We start from the raw sequence: 23,001 nt of genomic DNA on the forward strand, positions 1-23,001 counted from the left end.
ACACAGAGAAAAAAAAGTCAAAGAATCCCAGCATCAGAACAATGTTTCCTGGAAAATTCCCAGGGCTCCCACAATTGGACGTTTGGGACAATGTAGTTCTTCATACTGGAACTTTTAAATTAAACAAGTAGGTGCTCCAAAAGGAAATTCTGTAGCAAGTTGCTTAGTCTTAACAAAAGGGGAAGCACTTAAAAAACAAAGCAAAACTTTTTTTAGGATCAAGGAAACACAGGTTTCTTCCCCATTCAAACCTGTAATTCTTTAAACATGTTAATTGTAGTGAATACTACAATTTGTTGGTCCTACCAGGTCAGGTCCATGGAAATAAAGAAGCTGACTCTGGAATAACCTGTTTGACTACAAAAGGGGCAGCATAGCCACACTGTCATGAACCTAGGCCTCTAGAAGTTGGCCCAATTCCCATTAGGCTAGATCTCACCCTGAGAGTTTTCTTAAAGTGCATCACTACAAAACTATGATGGACTCCCCAAAAATTCATTCTGACCATTAGATTCCTTAAATTAGTGATCTTACTCTAAGATTGGCTTCTTAATCTTTTTTTGGTCATGGTTCCCTTCATCAAGTCTGGTGAAAGCTTGAATCCCTTCTCAGAAAATGTTCTTAATTGAATAAAATGAAATCCACATGATTACAAAAGAAACTTGTTATTTTGAAATATGCTTAAATTAAAAAAAAAACAAACAAGTTCATGAATCCCAGGGTAAAAATGCCCAGACTTTAAGTATATACACCCAATAGTTCAGAATATAAGAGAACCCAGAGAGGTTTGAGAAGAAAATAAGTACAAGAAACCAGGGATATAAGAAAAATATAGTGGGGGAAAAATTGGGATTAATTATTAGCACTGAGAAGAGGAAGCTAAGGCCGAGAAAGGGATTGACTTCAAGGTAAATTCAGACTTTGCTAGGCTGATAATAAAGTGGTATTTCTCAAAAAACATCTAGTTCAGACTGTCTTTAAATTTCAGTTTGATCTTCTTCTATTTGGTTCAAATTAATGAGGTCAAAGGACCACAAAATTAGAGGACTATGACACCTTTGTGACTAAATGGAACCCTTTAATTTTACAGAAAAGGAACCTGAGGGCCACAGGGATGAAGAGTCTCCACCAAGATCAGAATTTGGATTTTCATTCCATTCCTTAGAGCCACTGCCTCCTACTGCCCCTCTGCTGCTTCCAACTGTTCCCACTGCCTCTTCCTGTTCCTCCTTTAAGTCTGTGGCCCTTGGGAAGTGCCTTCTACCTTATGAGATTGTTAGTGCACGTATTATCTTCTCTAACTTCTAGATTCGGAAATTAAGGACTAGAAAGGGAAGTGGTTTACCCGAGGCCACCCAAGAATGACTTTCAGATTCTGAGTAGTCATTCCATGAGCTGGGGAGAAGCAACATTCAGAAGTCCAGCAGAACTCAACAGATGCTTTCTAGTCATGAAGTAAATGATGCACGTCTGTCACCATCTGCATGTGTACCCACCAAGGGCGTCAGGTTAGGAACTCGTCACAGCCAGGGAAGATTGCCCTATTCACAGCTGGTACAGCATTTGCAAAGAGGCACGGGGGAACTGTGTCCAAAGGAGAATGCTTGATAATAGGTTTGCCCTCCAAGTATACTGGGCCTGGTTCTAGGATGGCTCAGGAGGCCCAGCGCACAGGCCCCCACTAAGTCCCATCCCCACACTGTTGGCTCAAAAATCGCACGATGAAATAAGGGAGGAGCCCAAGTTGTGAAGCACCACTGCCATAGACACTTCCCTTGCCCCATCTGTCTCTGTATCAGCATAGTCAACATATCCTGGAGAAAAAAGAGTGGTGATAGATAAGAGGGAGACAGAGAAATCAAGACCCAGAGAATCAAAGGAGGGAAGCAAATGTGCTGAAGGGATTTTGTGCCTAGGTTTTCCATGCTGGGGTTGGAGATGAAAAGCAGAGGGGGACTGAGAGTCTGAGAGGGTGTACTGTGGAGAAAAGCAGAGCTGCTCTCACCATGCCCCCCTCTCTGCAGGTGACCCTTCCTATAGCAGTTGCTGTCCAGCCCAACTCTGACAAATGTGTGGTGGCTAGCAATCTCAAGAGAGAGGCTGTTCAATCTGGCAGCCAATTTCCATGGGAGAGTAGGAGCTCTCCCTAAGGATCATTAAAAGGAGGATGCATGTGGTTGGAGGCAGGAGATGGAACACTGCTTGAATACAAAAGAATGACTTGTCAAGAGCCTTGTTATTTTGAAAACCTTTGTAGTTCTTTTCCTCAACAGAATTCATAAAATATGAATAAATTCACTATAAGATTTTTTTTTATTGCAAGAATAAGATCAAAATAAGTTCAAAGTCAGGAATTCAGATGATAAGGGCCTGGCTTTAGAACAACCACAGTGGTGATATGGAGAATCTTAAGCTAGCACTTAAAAATTTACTAAGATTTTTGAGATGTCCTGTACAATAACAGAAAACACAGGATTTAAGGGCGGCATCATGCCTCAATACATTTCAAAACCACATATCATTCTTAAAAGTCACACTTTCCAATAAAATAATAGCACCTGAAGCTGGGAGGGATTTTGGAAATCACAGTCCAACTCTCCAAGGCCTCTGGAAGTTAAGGATGTGCCCAAGCCCCACACATAGCAGGTCCAAACCCAGTGTTCTTGTCCTCACACCACAGCTGTGGCTGTGTCCTGCGATGATATTAAACTCTAAAAGATGCTCCAATAACGTCATGCTTTTAAATTGGGAGGCCTTCTGGGTACAAGTTTGGAACACTCAGTAAGACAGAAGGGCTCTCCTCCTAGGCCAGAGCTTTCCCTTGTTGTCCTTTGGGTCGCGCCCTGGGTGGAGCACCAGGCTTGCAGTCAGGAAGATTTCTGATTCAAATTCTGACTCAGACACTTAGTTCTGAGCTATGTGCCCGTGGACAAGTTGATGGACTGAAGGGACTGAAGTAGATGGGCCCAGATCCCAGGAGGCCGCAGCTGATGACCCTAGAAGAGGCTGTGACCCAGGCACTGGCAGGCCCAGGCACGAGCCCCTCCCTGAGGTGTTTCTGACACCCACTAAGCATTTAAACGGACCACAAATATTCTGATAACTCTAGTTTGGGGGAAATAGGCAATCAAGACGTTACTGGCTCCCTCCCAATGAAGGGATAAATCATATCTTGGACCATAAGCTTTCCTTTTCCTCAGAATCTCTGTGAGAAAATGCATAATCAGGTGTAATCATCTACTGAAAGTGGGTTCCTAAAGTTCTATTATTAGAGCAAACTAATTCAGGATTTAACAATGTCACTTGCAAAAAAGGGGATGCTGTCCCTCTGATGCTGTACACTGCTTCAATCACATTTCCAATTTAGAAAATCCTTAACTGAAGTAATACTGACCAGCCAAGAGCAGAATCTGGTGATGGGTGCAGTCAGAATCTCGTAGCTGGTTTCTGCAGTAATACTGCCATCTGTGGGGAGACCAGAGAAATCCGAGTTACCCAATACTCCCCTATTTACCCAGGATCACAAAAATCGCTCATTTCCCCATTTCTCTCCCCCTCCCTGCCCCCAGGAGCATGAGGACATCCTTTGGGCATCCTTTAAAATAAAGTTTCTTCAATCTGGCTGGGGCAAGGGTGGGTGAAAGGGAGTTCCTTCTGGGTGATGAGATTAGTTTTGTTTTGTTTTTATCACAAATGGAAGCATGTGGATGCTTGTTGAACAAGATTGGGAGTTAACCTTTATTTTATTTTAAACCCTTACCTCTGTCTTAGTGTCAGTTCTAAGACTGAAGGCTGGTAAGGGCTAGGCAATCAGAGTTAAGTGACTCCTCCAGCATCATACATTTAGGAAGTGTCTAAGACCACCTTTGAACTCAGGACTTCCCAACTCTAGGCCTGACGCTCTATCCACTGTGCTACCTAGCTGCCTAGTTAGTTCTTGGAAAAAAAAAAATTTTTTTTATGGATCCTTTGTTAATACTAATGTCAAGTTTTAGTGACATCCCCTTCTAAATTACAGAGTAAATTGAAAAAAAGCAAGCCAATATGCTGGCTCTGCCTGGAAATAACTACCTCATTCTGCACTTGCAGTTCTAGCAATATTTTTCCAAAGGCTTTTTATGAAGCACTTACCATTTTCTTTAATAAGGATCTGAGATGTCAAAAATGATTCTGAGAAGACTATAGATCCCAAGCATTCTTTTCCTCCATTCAAGTCAGGGATGTCATATACACTCATGGAGGCCTGCAATGAATGATAAAGCCAACACTGCTAAGAGCTAACCAAAAGTCTTTAAGAAGGGACTAATTCTGTGGGAAAGGGAGTGCAAAGATGATCCCCTATTTTACATAGAAGGAAACTGAGGCCAGAGAGGTTATGGGAATTGCTACGATTATAACATTTTGAAGAACTGGATTCAAAATCAGGCCCCCTGACTTCCAGAACAAAGTTTCTGCATCTTTATTTAGATGTAAAGAAATCTGAGTGAGAGGTGGAAAAGAAAAAAATCTGAGTAAATACTTTTTTACATGGCAATTAATATGGTAATTTCTCCACTAATTGTCTCTCCATATACTAACCCTATTCCCACCTATACACTATGTATAGAAACTTTATTACACTGTTTGTACAGAAACCTTATTTTAAGATGTGTCAAATATTCAGATCATTACATTATCCAGCCCCATCCCTATCTCAGCACTTCTGTCTATGGCGCCACCATTCTCATAGTCTCTCATGACACCAATGTTGGGGTTGTCCTTTACTCTTCCTTTTTCTTCCTTCTTCATATTGAATCAACTGTGAGACCCTACTGATTCTGTCTCTGCAGTGTCTTTCTTTTTAAACTTTCCTAGTCTGAGTAATCATTATCACACTCCTAGACTACTAGAATAGCTTCCTGGCACATTTGCCTATATTTCTGGTCTTTTTCACCTCTAATTTGTCCTTCCATAGAACTGATGGATTAATCTTCATATGTAGATCTAGGGATGTCCCTAACTTGGCTTAAGATCCTTCAAGAGTTCCCTGCCAATTAAATAAAGCTTCAACTCCTTAGTATGGCCTTCAAAGACCTTAGCAGTTTGGTGTCACATAACTTTTCAGCTTTAGCTGCCATCGATATGTACCATGTCCCTGCCAAATGAGCTGGTTGCTCAAAGTCCTGTACTCCCCTCTATGCCTTTGTTCATACTGATTCCTATGCCTAGAATATCCTCTACTTTATCTCCATTTTTTAGAAACCTACTTTTCTTTTAAGGCCCAGGTTACATGTCACCTTCTCAATGAAATCTTCCCTGATCTTCCTAGGCAATAATGCTCTCTCCCTCTTCCTCCAATTTGGTAGAGAACTTTGTCTGTACTTAGAAAGTGTAGAGCATTTTGTACAACAGTATGTATATGTGCTATAGTTAGATTGTGACAGAAAGACAAGGCAGGGCAAGGAGAGTAGTTTATCTAGATTTTGTATCTTTCTTGTCATCTAGCAATAGGGCTCTACACATAATATGTTCAGAAAACATTTGCTCAAGTTGAGCTTTGGGAGACTTAAAATAAAATCAGGGCAACCCAGAGTTATTTGGTTCCCCCGCATCTAGAAAGAAAGAGCTAATTTATTAGCTGAAAATCAAAGGAGATGAATAGAACAATGTTGTGGAGAAATCTGGCAGGAGAAGAAAGGTAAAATAATTTGTGATTGGGCCTGGGAAGGACATGGTAATCTGATAATGAAGAACAAGATAATTGGCCAGTGCCTCTCCCTTCATTACCACACCCTTCCTCTCAAAAGAAAACCAACCCAGAAATGGGTTTAAAAAAAAAAAGACACCTCACAAGAAATGGCAATTTCCAGTCTGGTTAGCCAAGAAGCTAATGGAGGTTAGAGTTAAGTTTGGAGCCTGAAATCCCTGACTGTCCTTCTTGGGGCCTGCCAATCTGAAGAAGGAAGGATCCAAAGGAACCCCTGATTTCTTTTCTGTGGTACTTTTCTTCAAAGGAATGCAAACTGGTTGAAAGCAAGAAACAATGGTGAATTCTTTCTTTCGTTCTTTACTGGAATGTACAATAGCCTGATAAACAGATGTGTATGTTTTAAATAAGCCTTTGGTTAAGTATTGAAAGCTATAGAACCAAAGTATTTGACAAGGTCTGTGTGCCCCAAGGATACTGTTGATAGCAATAAAAACTGTCACCACTCTCCTCGTGTCCACAGTAATAGGTAAAATTACAGGGCCTCAGGGTCTAACCTAACCCCTGCATGCAACATTCCCAACCTGTGGTCTTCCCATCCTCAAGACATCTAATAAGGGGGGACCCACAACTCCCCAAGGCTTTTAGGAAGTTTTTCCTGACATTTAGTTTAAATCTGTCTTTTTGCAACTTCTACTACCATGGCTCCTAGTTCTACCCTCTAAATGATGGAAGTCATCTGTCATATTCCCTTCCATGTTTTCACTTCTTCAGGCTCATGTGGCATGAATTTGATGCCACTATAGAGGTCATTCTCTCCTGAACGCACTTGAGCTTGTCAATGTCCTTCCTAAACTGTGGCCACCAGAACTGAGCACAACATTCCAGATGGGATCCGAACAAGAGAGGGGATAATGTGTCTGTTGCCTCCTTAACTGCTTGCCAGATTGATCATTTCCATTGAGTTTGTGGTCCTCAATAATTCTCAGAAAATTTTTCAGATGAAATGGTATCAAGCAATCTAGGAAGTACCATCGAAAAAGATCAGTATGAGCTAAAGTAGTCAGGGAAGGCTTCCTAGAGGAGGAGGAGCCGGGTCTGGAAGGTTGGTTTGAAATGAGAGAAGAGGAAGATGGCAAACACAACAGTTCTCTTTTTTTCCATTTTATTTTTAACTTGCTACTACCTGGCATATTGACTGAGGAGGCTGAGGACTGAGGTCATTTAAACCTCTAAGACCAACATCTAGGATTACCCAGGAGAAGCCTCTTCAAAGGAACAGAAAACATCGACAATATAGGGATTCAACAACAATATAACACGTATGATGGATATCAAACATGTCATCATTTGCTCTGCCTTCTTGTACCCTTTAGCTTATATGAACAGGTTGGCCTTTTGAGTAGAAATGGTAACGAGAGACATGCCATTTGGCAGTCAACTGAAGAAACTGTGGAAGACAAAGGTCGGATGGGCACGCTGGCTGTCTTCAGCTTATCCGTGGGGCTGTCCTACAGACCAGGATTAGACTTGTTCTACCCAATCTCTGAGGACGGAACTAGAAAGCATGAGCAGAAGCTGCAGAAAGGAAGATTTGGGCTCAACGTAAGGAAGAACTTTTTAATAATTGTAATCGTCTCAAAGTGAAAAGAGCCATCTTCTTAATGGGTTCCCCATCACTCTTCATCGAGGCTAAATGACCATGTGTACTAGAGGGCATTCCTATTTGGGCTGCACTAGATGACTTCCAAGACTTCTTCCACCTCAGATTCCATGGAAAGCTTGGAGTTGTTTTTTTCCACTGGTGGGGATGGCTTTGCACTGAATCATCTATACTTGTTTTTCTTTTTAATGCAAGGGCACAGTTTCAGACAACAATTGACACCAGGTAAGAGTTCATTCATTCTTTGGTCATGAAACAGTCAACTTGACAGCTCTTAAGCCCTGGCCCAGGAAGCATCATGTTCTAAACCACTGAGCCATAGGTATAATTGTTGGAAGAACATACTACTGGCTCCCAAACCTCATGGTATGTGACCCCATATGTTTGTCATGGGTTTTTTTTTTACAATAAATCCTAGAAACTCATTCAGAAATTGCAGATGCCTGCCTGGGGACCATTCTGAGAAGGCCATTCTTTAGCAGCTCTGCTTACCGTTTTAACAGAGTATAAGCTGTCTGCACTGTCCAGAGGCACAATTCTTGAGAAGGGGGAAAAAAGAAAGAAAACCCCAAAGTGGTTAATTTGATGCTGAAATTCAAAACATACCCACTATTTTTTTAAATCAGTCACTTCAACAAGGAAGCATGATTTCTCCCAGGGAATCTCTTAAGTAACTTGACAGCTGGCAGCAAGTAGATAGAATTTTAATGTAAAACATAGAGTGAAAATTAACTTCTTCCCAACTTTAGAGGGAAGGAAACTCTCAGTAGAAAAGATATTAATTAAGCATTGCCTATTTTGAAACCAAATACCAGCTGAGACAACACCTAAGTAAAATGGATGTTCTTTCAAAAAGCTGTTGGGTCAGCTATGGAAAGGATACAGATCAGGACTGGCTAGCTGTGGGCCATGTTTTCCTTGGTGTTAAACTAGCCTTTTCTCTCTTTTCCCCCACCCCCAGGCAAAAAGAGATACTCACCTTCCCTGGTTGTTTACGGCATGGATACGAAAAGCTAGCTTGTGGCTGTGGATGAAAGTCAGAGGGTCAGATCAGTCAGAATTCCTTCCCAGTCAGATCCTACTAAAGTAATCCTGCCCTGGTGAAATGTCACATCTCCTATCCCCCAACTGGCTAACTTGGAAAGCCACTAAACACAGAATTAGTCTTAACTGGAAGGGAAAGGTCTTCTGTTCTAATCCTTGATTTGCTCTAGGACACTTCTCCAGTGTCTCCCAAAAGTTCCCTGCTGGCTTTTGTTCAGATACTGTCAGTGCCAAGTTGCCCACCAAAAATCCTAAGAGTTTTCTCCTTTTTCCCATTTGGGATCAAGTCCACCAGTGTTCTTTAGAGCATGCTTTCTTGCCCATATGTTTACTGCACCAGTAGAAAGCAAACTCCTTTATAGGAACAATGTCCCTTTGGTTTTTGTATCCCCAGTGCTTAGCAAAGTGCCTTGCACATAGGAAACCCTTTTGTTCAAATGAATCAAGGCAAAATTATGCCTGATATAAGGACAAATTTCCTACCAAAGAGAGTTATCCAAAAGTAGAAAGTGGTAAGGAAAGGTTCCTGGCATCTAGCTGGGCATAGGAATGCCATAGGAGGAGCCGTCTTGTTCACGTCAGTGCCTTAAAACCCTTACCTTCTGTCATGGAGTCACTACTGTGATTTGGCTCCAAGGCAGAAGAGTGGTAAGGGTAGGCAATGGGGGTCAAGTGACTTGCCCAAGGTCACACAGCTAGGAAGTATCTGAGGCCAAATTTGAACCCAGGACCTCCTATCTCTAGGCCTGGCTCTCAATCCACTGAGCTACCCAGCTGCCCCCAGGAATTTTTTTTTTAAAGAAACATGGCTTTCTGATATTAGCTTCTTCACTTGTTATTAACTTCTTTTTCATCCAGAAAAAAGAATTCATGAAATATTCTGGCCATTTAAAGGTCTGGTCTAAGTGGATCTCTGGCTACTCATGCTTTGGTTGCATTTGGCCCTTTGAGCTCCCTGAAGACAGGAACACATCCAATATGTTAATAAGACACTATTCGGGGAGTTCAAAGACCTTTGTGGATGCTGAGGCAGAAATGGGGGCTTTTCCAAATTAAATGTATGTTGGGCTCAGGTTGCCTTGTCTTCCAGAAATGGGACTATAATAACAAGATGAATTTTTAAAACCCTTTAAGGTTTACAAAGAGCATTTTTTTTACCACAATCCTGTGAGGTAGATATGGTCTTGAGTATTTTTATTCCCATTTTACAGAAAAAAAACCCAAGGCTCTAAAAAGCTAAGTAACTTGCCCATAGTCATCGAGTCACTAAGTGCTGAAAGGAGGATTTAAGTTCATTTCTCCTGATGCAAATCAAGCTCTCTTACCCACACCACACCATGTCAGAATGTTCACTGAGAACCCACCACACTCTCCTAAGTAGATAGTGCCCATCATTCCAAACCCTCATGCAAAGGCTAAGCAGCTCTCCCTGTGATATTTTTTTTATTTACATGAATCGTTATTCTTAAAACTTGTGAATGGAAAGAACTCATACAAAATGAAAAAGGCAGAACCAGGAGATTCTTGGTTGCCCATAGCTACATCCAATTAAAAGTATGTGACTGATATTCCTTAAATAAGTCCTGCATGCAAGTCTTTCTCTCTCTGATTTGACACCTAGACCTCAATTCTCTTTCATCCAAAAGTGCAGACCTCAATTCTGATAAATATCATAGTCTTACCACCTGGTACCCTGAATATGGTGTTTGGGAATAGAAGAAGAAAATAGGACTCTACTTAAAATGGGACCACATTCTCAAATAATCTCTGAAAATCAGTGACTGCATACCGTAGAGCAGACTTCAGCTTCTTCATATGGAACGAATCTAGTAGATTCCAAAATGTCAGCTCTGCTGCTTCCTTAGACTGTAAAAGAAGCACACATCCAAGGCATTAAATACCATGGCATCTCAAGAATGCACCAGGGAAGAGAAAGAGATCTAATATTGTTACTCCTTGTGATGCTAAAATTTGGCCCCAAAGGAGGTATGTATGCCCCCACTCAAGTGCTTATTATGTCACCCTGACCCATAAACACCTGGCTAAGGAAAATGTAGGGCCACTTTCTTCAGGTTAAAGGCAGAGCAAAAAGCCTCCTGTTTGGACACACGTGACCATTCAGAGGGGACATTTGGGCACCATCCAACAGGAGCTACTTTGTTCAGCAAGCAGCAGCTTGGTTAGTATTGACTGGTCCTATGGAAACTCAATGGTAGTGGTTATAAACCAGCTTTGATGAAAATTATCGAGGTTATTGCTACAAGATTTAAACTAGTTGATGCTCTGTAGTACTAGCACTAGTAGGTAGAACATGGCAAGAAGTGCCTTTGTTTAGTGCCTCTATTTCATATTAAGAACATCCAAAGAATTGTAGCTGTAAAAGATCTGGGAGAGGGCAGCTAGGAGCTCAGCAGACAGAGATCCAGGCCTAGAAATGGGAGGTCCTGGGTTCAAATCTGGCCTCAGACACTTCCAAACTATGTGATGTCACTTACCCCCACTGCCTAGCCCTTACCACTTTACTTCCTTGGAACCAATATTTAGGGATATTTTTCTTAAGATCTGAAAGGGAGGAAAAGCCTAATGCTGATTTAAAAAAGATACATCTATCACTTTGTATGTTCCTCTTGGCACTTAGTAATTCCATATAACTCAGTTTTCCCTCAGTTAACTCAGGAAAGAAGTGTCTTGAGACACCCCCACTAAGTCATCATTAGAAAATTTACAATGTGGAGGAGAGTTCTAAAAGTGGCTCTAGAACCAAGCTGAGAGATGCTCTTAAGGTAGAATTAGAAAACACAACAGAGTCAATGGCCACAGGTTAAGTCAGCTCTATCTCTGATATGCAAACATGGCACAGGTTCTCCAGTGCTGAACAACTTCCTTTTGGAAGGGCCAACTTGACTTTGGGAAGTTGCCAGCCTTACTGGGTTGACCTCTAGCAAATATTTTTTTTCTCTCTAACCTAAGCTGGATCTTGGAACTGAGAAGAATGGATTTGAAAATAGCAGAACATCATTGAAGGTATGGACAGAGGACTCATACAACACTTGGTGGAAAGGAAGTTTTATAATCTCTAGGTATTTTACATTGAATTATGGAAAGTCACACCATATAGTGCATGAAAAAATAATAGCATTCTATTTAAAGAAAATCTTTTGTTTTCCTTAAATAGTTTTTAAAAAATCTATTTAATCTATTAGGATACCAAATAGTTTCAACATGCCCATGTGCCTTAAAGACACCTGCTAATTATTGGAACTAAAAAGACATAGCAAAGACAGTCTTGCAAAAGCAGCTACAAGGAAGGGGGCCAGACTTGGCCCCATGGGCAGGAACAGCTCAAGTCTAGAAATGATGCCATGTCAGGGCCGGAATAGCTAGGCTTTCCATGATGCCAACTCTCCTAAAGCCAAGCTCACATCAGATTAGAGGGACAGTGGAGTCCAGATGGCAAACAGGTCTTTATGAAGTTCTTGACAGAAAGGAAGGAACTGCTAAGGGAAGAGAAACACAGTATTCAAATTACCTTGGTTATATTGGAAGTTTTAGCATACCATGCAATGCCAGCCAGAACAGCCTCAACAACAGCAGCATATATCTGGGACAATTGCCTACTTAATAAACAAAGGAGATATGTTAACTCTAGCATCACACAGTTCCATTAAGAACAGCATGCACACAAATTATATAGTCCCAAGGAAGTGATTTGAAACATGATGAAGAAATTGCAAAGGCCCAACTCAGCTGGCTTTGTGCCTTCCTTACACTGATTTAGGTTTCGCTGTTGTTCAGGCATCTTAAGGGCAGATGGCTTTTTGGGTTCTGTTCAGATGTCTAACACTTCAGTGCCTGATCTCTGACCTCTTCTGGGAAATTCCATTGGTCCCCAAGCCAATTTCTCCTAAGTCCTGTGGAGTTTACAACAAGGACTTACTGAATTTCCAAGGAGGCCATAACAGCCTTTTCCAAGGGTCCTCTGACAACAAATCTTCAGGTCATGAGGATGCTGGCCAGTCTCACATAACCAGGAAGCCAGAAAGGATAAGAGTTTTAGACTAAATATGAAGGCATTCCAAAGAGATAAAAACTGGCTGCCTACTTTCCAAACAATCTCCCTAAGCTGGGGAGAAATGAGGAGGTACCTCAAAAGATTCATACCTGAGTCAGCCTAGTCTTATGAATATGAATCACCTTCTCCCAGGACTGCTAGTAGCCAGAGTAGAGTTATAACAGAAAGACAGATGGGCAGGCCTCCAGAAGACTCTAAATCGGATTCATTTAGGGAGGTGGAGGGTAGAATATAAATACTTATAAACCCTTTATTGGGTGGCTGTGAAGCACATGTGGACATCCATCTGGGTCCTTAAATAATAGGGAATGTAGGAGGAAGGAAGTGTCTAGTTTTCAGGGGGGACCTCTAAGGCTTTGTCCAAGAGTAAGTTTATTTTCAAGTGCTATGAAACCTGTGACAAGTAAATCCTGTGACTGAATGGCATGGCCAACATGGGAATTTGTTTTGCTTGATTCTATATTTATAGCAAGGGTTTTGTTTTTCCTTCACTCTCAGTTGGGAAGAGGAGGAGAAGGTAGACTTTTGTTGATTGAAAAACGTAAAATTCAATTTAAAAAGACTATCCTGTGCTATGGAGTTCGAAATGTCTTCACATTCCAGAAGTAGATTTTCCATGAAGAAGAACTACCTAAAAGCTAAGCTAATAGAGAGATCCTACAGTTAAGAAATTTCTGAATTACATGGAGAGTAGGGATTTATTGTGTTTGGGCACCTGGATGGCATTAAGAAATCAACCATCTCTCTTAATAAACAAAATGAATATGATAAAAGGACTCCTTAAAGACTTCTTTTGACCAAGAATGCCATTCCTTTGGTCCTGGCTTTCACAGATATGGGCAGCTACAATAGTGGTCCCCAAAACAGATTCTTAGTGGACAGATTCTTAGGATAGATTACTAGTGGTTGTGACCATCTCTTTTTGACCTTGGTTCCCTCTCCTGCTAGCTTCTGGAGTGAGGGATTAGGAGCAGTTCAGTCTGGATGGGTAGAGAAGGTAGAAACCATGCAAAGATAGCCTTGAGGTCCAGAGCTTAGCCAGATTTTGAACCCTTCCTAAATAGACGTCAACTTCAATCTAGGCCAACACATATGCAATGATTACACTTGACAATAATCTTATTGCATATGCCTGGAGTGCCTTGGGAAAAGCCATGGAGATCCTAGCCACCTGGGAAGTGGAACTCTATAGTGAATTAGTCCCTAACCCAGTGGGAGTAATGGCACTCTTAGGAGGAACTGGAAGTCCATCCTGTTATTTTGCCTGTTCTAGGAGAAAGAACTGTGAGAGGTCAGAAGAAGTGGAAACAGATTTAATCAAGCCACACAAAGGCGTAACATGCCTATAGGGCATTACATATGAATCTCAAAAAAGTAAACTCTTTTTTTTTTTCCATTTTAAAATTGTTATATGCTCACAGAATCTAAGCCCCTCAATTGGGGGCACTGAGGTATTGATAAGGGGACTGAAATTTAGAGAGCCTAAGTTGCCAGAGGTCTTTCCATTGTATCATATTCTGAATGATGTGTTAGTAATGCCAAGCAGGAATATTCAAACAGATTCTGTCCCCTTCTTTAGAGGACTATGGCAGAGTTTTATGTGTTAATCTATACCTAAGGTAGAATCCCAGGGAATGTGGTTCCATAGCACAATCTCTCTAGGGACTTACCTCATATGTGTAATTTATGGAGGTTTCAATGCCAGGGACTAGATAAAATAAAAGCAATATCGCGAGTCTGGATTCCAGACCCAAGAGAAAGTTTTTAGGGAGCTGTCTGAATCCAGGTATAAAAAGGAAAGTGGTCCAAGATAATCTTTCTCAAACTAATGGCAGCTTTCAAGGGCTCCAAGAGAAAACTCATGAAATTAGTTCTGTCAGGGTTGGGAAAACAAAAGGTCTAGAAACATTTTTGATTCCTCAAACCTTGTGAGTTTTGTTCCTCAGTGGTGTTACCACCAATCTGTTGTGAAGGCATAGAGTATCAGTTGTAGAGACCTAAGACTTAAGGGGGAACCTGAATTTATATATTTCTCATGAAGAATATGAGCTCTTAGTGACTTCAGGTCAAACCCAGTCACAGATGAGGAAAGCAGTGCCCATGAAGTTCAGAGGAACAATATTTTTTGGGAAAATAAACACATCATTTACCAGGGCATACCAGTATTGTCAGACATGAAGTGCTAAAAAGAACTTTCAGAAAGGTCAGCTCAAGTACTGGAGATGTCTGGACTACCTGACATTAGACATATTCTAGGTTTGTGCCCAATATTTGATTGCTGATGCATATATCCAAGGATTAGATGTAGAGTTTCATAGATGCTGGCCCCAAATACATTCAGAGATCACCTTTGTAGGTTTAACCTTGCTATAATTCCTCCCTCAATGCATGAAGATATGAGAACTATATAATTCATCGTTCGTATTTCTTCCCTGTGGTGAAAATTGCCAATCGATGCTCCTTCACCCAGCTGGCAAACAATCATGTCCACAGACAGGCCTGTCTAGCATGGGAGACACAGAACTTGGTGACCAAGACGGAAGGACATGTTCTCTTGCTTAGGACAGCTCTGCTGCTGCTTTGCCAGGACTACTTGATCCCAAGTGAGACTGACAATGTTGGGTTTAGGTCATACAGGTCTAGCTGACAAGCAAACCAACTACGGCTACAGCATAAAGTAAAAAAGAACTCCAACATGTTGGGGGGAAATACCACAAAACAATAATCCAAAATATCTGAAACTGGTTATGAATCCACCCCAAAGAAGTGGTTGAAACTGAGCAAGGAGGCCCCTTATCACTTGTCTGAAACAAGAATTACAGGCGACTTCTTGTTTCTTGCTCTTGCAAAAGAGAACAAAGATCTTCCATAGAGGAAAAGAATAGATAATTCCGAAGCTACCAAGAGTATGTATACACAACTATTCTCTTTACGGGAGAGACTTATTCCAGGATAAACAACTGTAAAATACTGACCACTGGCTTCTAAATACCATTTATTCAGTTTAAAAAGGTATTACCCAAACTAAGAGAGAGTAAGTCTGACTTACACGCGCAAGCCAGATTAAAGAAGCCTATTTCAAACTCTATGCTTCTTGAAGGCGCGCTCAGAACAGATGATTTTCATGCTCCCTGCCTCTGAGGGTCTCCAAAAGCAAATGTACTGAGTATTCGTTCTGAAGAAATGCGAACAACTCGCAAAATCTAGACAGATATCCTCCATTAGCAAGAAACCCAAATCCCCACAAGCACAGGGAGAGACAGCCAGGGCAGCCAGGGGGCTCAGCCCACCAGTCACCCATGACAAAGCAGCATGAGTGGGCCCAGGCTAGCAGGGGCGCGTGGATGCTGGCGGGGAGCAGCTCTGCGCTCTGCCTGCCGACTCTGACCCATGAGGGGGCCCAGCAATGTCAGCCTCAGGAACAGCTCTCACAGAGTGATGGTGTCTAAGGGCTCACCAGCAGGGAAGGGGGGAAAACCAAGGGAAAAAACTTACACTTGCATGTTTTTCTTGGGCAATTCACTGTCGCTTCCTATAAAACAAACAATAAGAAGAACCGGGTTAAAACTCAAGGTTTTAAAATATTCCTGGAGGCGTCTGGAACCTCTGGGCTTCAGAAGAGAAAAAGGTCTAGTCTGCTAGGCCCAGAAAGAAGTCCCACTATTCTTCTTTAAGATTTTGTTTTAAATAAATGATATCCACACTAGGATGTGCCGAACTTCGGTGCCCCGTCCAGCCCGGTGTGCTCTGGGGCATTCTGTGTTCTCAGCATGTGGGCCCTACCAGCAACATCATCCATCAAAGCAAAGGCCTGAGAGGCAACAACCAAATGAATGGTTTGGTTTTGTCATTGTCTTCTGTAAATGCTTCAAAATTACAAAGCTTGCATAGATCATGCATAAGAATTCATTCTACCTCTTGCTCTTTTTATTCCTTAACCAGAACAAGTTATAATTTCCCATAAAGACTTCAGGTTCTTATATATCAGCACCTGTAAAGCAATATATTTTGTTTTGTTTTTAATTTTTATTGATCCTTTTTTTTTTACTTCACCAGAATTTCTTTAGTATTTTTCCTCTCTTTCTCACAAAGTTTAACATGTAAGAAATATTTTTTAAAGGAAAAGAAAAGGAAAAAAACAAAGAGGAAAAACCTCAAACCAATCGATACCTCAAAAAAAGATGGAAAATGTATGCAAGGTACTATATTCAGGAACCTCTCAACTCTGCAAAGAAGTGGGATGGGGGTGTTCCCTCATTTCTCTTCTTTGGGGCGGTACTTGTCCTTTGTAACTTGATGACCTCCACTTTTTTTTTGTTTTAATTTTAAACCCTTAACTTCTGTGTATTGACTTATAGTTGGAAGATTGGTAAGGGTAGGCAATGGGGGTCAAGTGACTTGCCCAGGGTCACACAGCTGGGAAGTGTCTGAGGCCGGATTTGAACCTAGGACCTCCCGTCTCTGGCCTGGCTCCCAATCCACTGAGCTACCCAGCTGCCCCTAGACCTTCACTTTTGATTGTTGTCTGGTTGTCTTTTCCATTTATATTGTTGTATGTAATCATTGTATATATCATCATCTTATCTCTGCTTACTTCATTCTGCATCAGATCATGTAAATCTTTCTATCCTTCTCTATATCCAATATATTTATAGTTTCTCACAGCACAGTAATATTCCATTACATCCATCTACTCACAATTTGCTTAGTCATTTCCTAATGGACAGGACTATGTTTTCAATTCTTTGCTGCCACAAAAAGTTGTTATAAATATTTTGGTATATATGGAGGCTTTCTTCTTACAAGTGACTGATGTCTTAGAAGCATAAGCTTAGTAGGGAAGTCTTTGGGTCACTTTATTTACCTAGTTTCAAACTGATTTCCAAAATGGTTGCATTGATTCATAGCTCTACCAATAACACACGAGTGTGCCTACTTTCCCATAATTCCTCCAACAATGACTCTTCCTATCATTTGTCATCTTTATTAATTTGTGGGGTATATGTAAAATCTCAGGGCTTGATTTGCAGGTCTCTTATTATGAGTGATTTGGAGCATACTTTCATAGAGTTGTTAATGGTTTTCAATTACTCTTTTGAGATCTATTTGTATTTATGTGTGTCTATGTCTATATGATTGAATATACATATATATTATATCTATAAAGCAGTTTTCCAGTAGATAGCTGGTCAAAGGATATGAAAAAATAGGTCTCAAAAGGAGAAAAATTATTAATGATAAATACTGTTCCCATGTATATGCATAGACATGTCTATAGGTTGGCATGTATGTATATTGGCATGTATTTGTGCATGTTAGTTATCTATATATTTTAGATACCAAATCCTTATCTGAGAAATCTGATACAAAGATTTTTTTCTCATGTGATCACTTCCCTTCTTAACCTTGATGCATTAATTTTGTTTATGCAGAAGCTTTTCAGTTTTGTATAATCAAAAGTTATCTATTTTATCTTTTGTTTGGTTAAGAATACTCTATCTGTAGCTCTCCTACCTAAAACTCTGAAGGTATAGGATCTGCATTTCTTCTCAATTTATGGGTATGATCTCTAATATGAAGGTCAAATATCCATTCTGAATTTTTGTGGAATATGGAGAATAGTCTAAGTCTAGTTTTTGCCAGACTGCTTTCCAGTTTTCCTAGCAGTTCATGTCAAAGTGTTCTTTCCCAAGTAATTTATATCTTTCTGTTTTATTAAAAAATCATTGAGTTATTGAGTTCCATGGTTTCTGATTTTCTCTTCTCTAGTTTTATCTACTTTTCTTATTTTTAACCAAACCAAATTATTTTGATGACTATAATCTACTTTGAAGTCTGGACAAGTTATTTCCTTGCCATACTGTTTTCATGATTTCTCTTAATTTTCTAGATCTTTGCTTTCTCTAAGTGCTTTTTTGTTATTATTTTGCTGAGTACTATATCAAGTATCCCTTTGCTGGTGGGGTAACAAGGTGGCTCAGTGGACTGAGAGCCAGGCCCAGAGATGGGAGGTCCTGGGTTCAAATGTGGCCTCAGACACTTCCCAGCTGTGTGACCCTGGGCAAGTCATTTAACCCCCATTGGCTAGCCCTTACTGCTCTTCTGCCTTGGAACCACAGTTTTGATTCCAAGGATGGAAGGTGAGGGTTTTAAAAAAAAAGTATCCCTTTGCTGGCTTGATGGGTATAGCATTAAAACTGTGGATTAACTCTGGCAGTATTATCGTCATTTTTATTATATTGGAGTAACCAGCCTCATGGTTTTACCTGGGCTGGGACCCAGTTTTGAATGTCTTTGAAATAGAAAGTTGCTGGTGCTGCATAATCTTGGTAGGCTCTCATTGAGGTCATTTCTTTGTTCCTCTGCAATACTGCCTCTTTTTTGGGCCTTTATTAGCTATATTATAAAGTCATTAAGATTAAAAAAGCCTGGCTTGCTCAGAGGTCCTGCCTGCTCCATCATATTAGAGAGAAGTGAATCTTCTTCAGTACATGAAGCAATAAACAAAGAAGTCATAGCTGATGCACGACAGAGAAGGTACTAATTATGTAAACTGCTAATATGATGAATTTGAGACCCTTACCCAAATAAGGAATGTGAGAAGCTCCAAAAAAATAGGTTCTTGAACAAGCGAGGGGTCCTTTTGGAGAGACACACTGCACAACCTGGGCATCAGGAAGAAAATGGACAGAAATGGGGCTCAGGAGTGCTCCCAGTTTTATTTATTGCTACTGAAATGGAAAAGTGATAGCTAATGGAAATGTTCAGTTTTTCCAACAGTCAATTTGTTATACAAGTTTACTCCCACAAAAGCCACCCCCTCGCGCCCTCTGCTTTAATTACTGAGTTTGCTTTCATTGCTAAGAGTCTACGGGAGACATACAATATCATTCTTTTTGCTGTCTGTTGAACGTATCTTCCGGGATTATACTCTGTGGAGAGTCTGTGCATTTGAATGGAGTTTTTGTATGATTCAAAATCAAATTCTTCTCTCCTCCCCCAAAAAGGACTCAGACAGGCAAGTCAACGCTATGAAGTTTCTTCTAGAAGTTTAAAAGAGTCCCTTTTTCTCAGACAAAGCTGTCAAAATGCGGTCCACCAGCCCCAGCGAGCGCCTGCCTTTACAGAGCTGGGCAGCTCCAGGGGAGTGTCTGGGCCTGGGCACGCTGTAGAGGCTGGATGTCTCAGACGTGGCCCCCGTTTTATCTCCTCGTGCTGAGGTTCTGATCCTGGCCTTCCCCCAAGTCACAGGCTCTATTTCTGTCTGGAAAAGGAACTTCCAGGCGTCTCAGCCTCCCTCCCTTTCCTCTCTGACAGAGAGGCTGTGGGCATCTGTAAGAGCGTCTTACTGGCCCAACGGCCCCAGCTCCCCCTCCCACTATTTGTAAAAGTTCCTTTGGAGATGCTAGAAAATCAAGCCTCCTCAGGGCCAGCTGGCTCCCCGCTCGGCTGGGCCACGCTGAGGGGAGAGCCAAGCTGGCCTGGGTCTCCCGGGTCCGGCCCAGAGTGGGCTGGGCGGCTCACCATGTGCTTGGCGGTGCTCCCTCCCAGGCCCGTGTTCCGCACCAGGTGCCCCTCGGAAGGAAAGTTGAAGTTGCTGGCGTTGATGTTTTCTCGAGTCGAATGACAACCAAAAAGGACGAAGGGCTGCCTGCTTGGGCTAAACAAGCAATGAACAATACCTGAGTGGGGCTTGTTGCTTGGAAAAAGCCGCCTTCAAGGGGAAAGAAAAGGCAGCTCCGGTCCGTCTGCCTCATCACAAGGCCGCGGTCCTTCATGGCGCCGGGCCGGGGACCAGGAGAGGCTCGCTGAGGGGGGAAGGGGCTGACTCGCAAGCAAGATGCCTGCTTTAGGGAAATGGGGTGATCCAGACGGGTCTAGAGCCTATTCTACATCGGATGTTTTGGGCTTTCTGCAGGGAGACTTAAACATAAACCAAATGTTGGTGTTTTCATAGAAATCCCTGACTGGGGCATTATCTGAAAAAAGAAGCCGCCAAGATTGAGCGAGGCCCACCCCCGCGCAGAGCCCCAGCTCTGAAGGGCAGCCTAGACAAAGCTTTGGTTCAGGCAGCTGCGAGGCACCGGGCAGAGTGGGGAAGACCCGAGTGCAAGTCCCGCCTCCCGGGGAGGTCATTCGCTTCTGTCTGCCTTAGTTGCCTTATCTATAAAATGGGGACAAGAGCACCTACCTCTCAGGGTGGTTGTGAGGACCCAGTGCGGTCCTGTTTGTCTAGCACCGAGTCAACTTTTCAGGTGCTGCAATTATACCTGCCCCTTGGTGGGCAACAGCAGCACTGCTCAGTGCCCCAAATGGGGTGCTGCCAGGAAAGTGCGCTTCTGCCCCGGGGCTTCTGGCTATATTCTGAGTTTCCTGTTCCTGCTCACTGATGGCTCTCTTTCTGCCCCGTTCCTCCTCCTCCTCCTCCTCCTCCTCCTCCTCTTCCTCCTCCTCCTCTTCCTCCACAGGCCCTGCCCAGGCTCCCTCTCTCATGGCCTTTTACCTCCATTTGCAGCTGCTTCACCTAATCATATCTGAGGCTTGTTTTTTCCCTTATGAGAAATCAGAATCCATTCTATAAGTCACCCTACAAAGGACTCTTCCTGGGTGTTGCAATTTCCCCCAGAGGGTAAATTTCCATTTTTGTGGAAAATTATTTTTTATGGAATGACCTGCCTCACGCTGTCAAACACTGAGTTTTGTGTTTCCTTTTTCTTAGGGGGATGGGGAGGCAAGAGGGCAGTTTTTGAATGTCAAAGTGATGATCCTTTTCCTTCTAAATCTCCAGCCTAGGCCACGGCCTTCCCAGGAGAGCAGGGAGCCCTGGGGCCATCCTCTGCCCATTGTCCCTGGGAGCCGGTTTCCTTCCTCTGGGAGGGGGAGGCCTGGGGAGGAAGGGGCACACGTGCCCCATTCCTAGTAAAGCAAGGACCCCAAATGAGAGACAGAAACAAGACAATCAAACTTATCACCATTAGTTCCCGGGAAGGCTGAGGCCAGCCTCACACACAAGGCAAATTGGGCGGGAAATCTTTGCTAAAATAGAACCACTTTCAATGTAACCAAATTGTAACAGGCCTGACCCCAGAGAGAGAGAAACAACCCATTTGTGTAAAGGCACAACTGGCTTCCTTACCTATTGTCGGTAATGTGACTGGAGAGCATTCCGTGACTGAAGTAACTTCTGAATGGCTACAAAAAAACACAAACACATTTTTTTAAACCTTACCTTCCATCCTAGAATCAATACTCTGTCTTGCCAAGGCAGAAGAGCAGTAAGGGCTGAGCAATGGGGGTGAAGTGACTTGCCCAGGGTCACACAGTTGGAAGTGGCTGAGGCCAAATTTGAACCCAGGACCTCCCATCTCTAGGCCTGGCTCTCTATCCCTGAGCCACCCAGCTGCCCCCTCAAACACATTTTTAAAGCTTTTATTGATAGGAAAGAATCTCCTAGATAAGGGATATGGCTGGCTTTTGACATAGTACTTCCCATCAAACAAGCGGTGAATATCGATGGATCGGTCAAGATGCATTTGGCAAACACTTCGTGTGGCCAGGCATTGTGCTAGACCTTGGGGAGACTCAGGCCAAGAACCGTCCCTGCCATCAGAGATCTCACACCCTAACGAGGGAGGCAACATGCACACCCACAAGTGCCTCCGGGACGGGATGGCCCCCGATGGTAGCACTGGAGCTGGGCCATGAAGGAAACAAGGGTGTCCATGAGGCGATGGGAAGGGGGCACAGGGGGCAGCCGGGCAGCAGAAAAGCCTGGAGACAGGACCCAGAGGGGCATGTGTGAGGAACAGCAAGAAGGGAAGGAGCCGGTAAGCATTTACTAAACACCGCTCATCAAAATATCAGCTCATTTGATCCTCACAACCACTGTGGGTGGTGGATGCTGTTATCCTCATTTTAGAGGTGAGGAGACTGAGGTAATGAGAGGTTAAGTGACTTGCCCAGGGTCACACAGCTAGTAAGAATCTCAGACCAAGTTTGAACTTAAGTCTTCACGGCTCCAGATCCAGCCTATCTATTGTACCACCTAGCTGCTCCTAACAGCAAGAGGGCCATTTTGGATGCATCAGAAGCATGAAGAAAAATAACCTATAAAAAAGCTGGAAAGGTAAACTGGAGCCAGGTTATGAAGAAGGCTAAGGAAACAGAAGAATCTGTACCTGATTCTAGAAGCAAGAAGAAGCCAACAGAGTTCATTAAGCAGAGGAAGGACATAGGCCTATGCTTTAAGAAAATCACTTAGCTAAGATAATTAAACAAAAAGTAGCCCCAAATTAGACTTAATTTTTAAATCTAACCTTCTAAATTTATTAGCCTAGCAAATTACTAGAGAGTAGCTGAAAACATCAAGTTTCAACATGACATTGGAAATGGAAATAAACCAATTGGTATACCAAATTCCTCTAAACTCATCATATTTCAGGTTTCCTGGGAATGATACTGGGTTGGACACTACCCAAATTTCACAAGAATGACTAAGACTGATTTACATTTATATTCTCAACAAATATGTTTTTT

General features: G+C 42.3%; 1 protein-coding gene across 1 annotated transcript in view; it reads right to left on the reverse strand.

Annotated features, from left to right (window-relative positions):
• Positions 1-23,001, reverse strand: part of DNAAF9 (dynein axonemal assembly factor 9) — a 129,836-nt gene that overhangs the window by 78,647 nt on the left and 28,188 nt on the right. Inside the window, exons 6-15 of the mRNA XM_044680921.1 lie at positions 21,602-21,657; positions 19,990-20,125; positions 19,049-19,130; positions 15,961-15,997; positions 11,923-12,010; positions 10,183-10,259; positions 8,329-8,373; positions 7,842-7,887; positions 4,132-4,243; positions 3,395-3,465 (exon numbers count right to left, since the gene is read on the reverse strand). Of these exons, the coding sequence (XP_044536856.1) occupies positions 3,395-3,465; positions 4,132-4,243; positions 7,842-7,887; positions 8,329-8,373; positions 10,183-10,259; positions 11,923-12,010; positions 15,961-15,997; positions 19,049-19,130; positions 19,990-20,125; positions 21,602-21,657 (750 nt within the window). The remainder of the gene's footprint in view (positions 1-3,394; positions 3,466-4,131; positions 4,244-7,841; positions 7,888-8,328; positions 8,374-10,182; positions 10,260-11,922; positions 12,011-15,960; positions 15,998-19,048; positions 19,131-19,989; positions 20,126-21,601; positions 21,658-23,001) is intronic.

This window comes from Gracilinanus agilis, chromosome 6 (genome assembly GCF_016433145.1).
Source record: "Gracilinanus agilis isolate LMUSP501 chromosome 6, AgileGrace, whole genome shotgun sequence".
Taxonomy (NCBI): Eukaryota; Metazoa; Chordata; class Mammalia; order Didelphimorphia; family Didelphidae; genus Gracilinanus; species Gracilinanus agilis.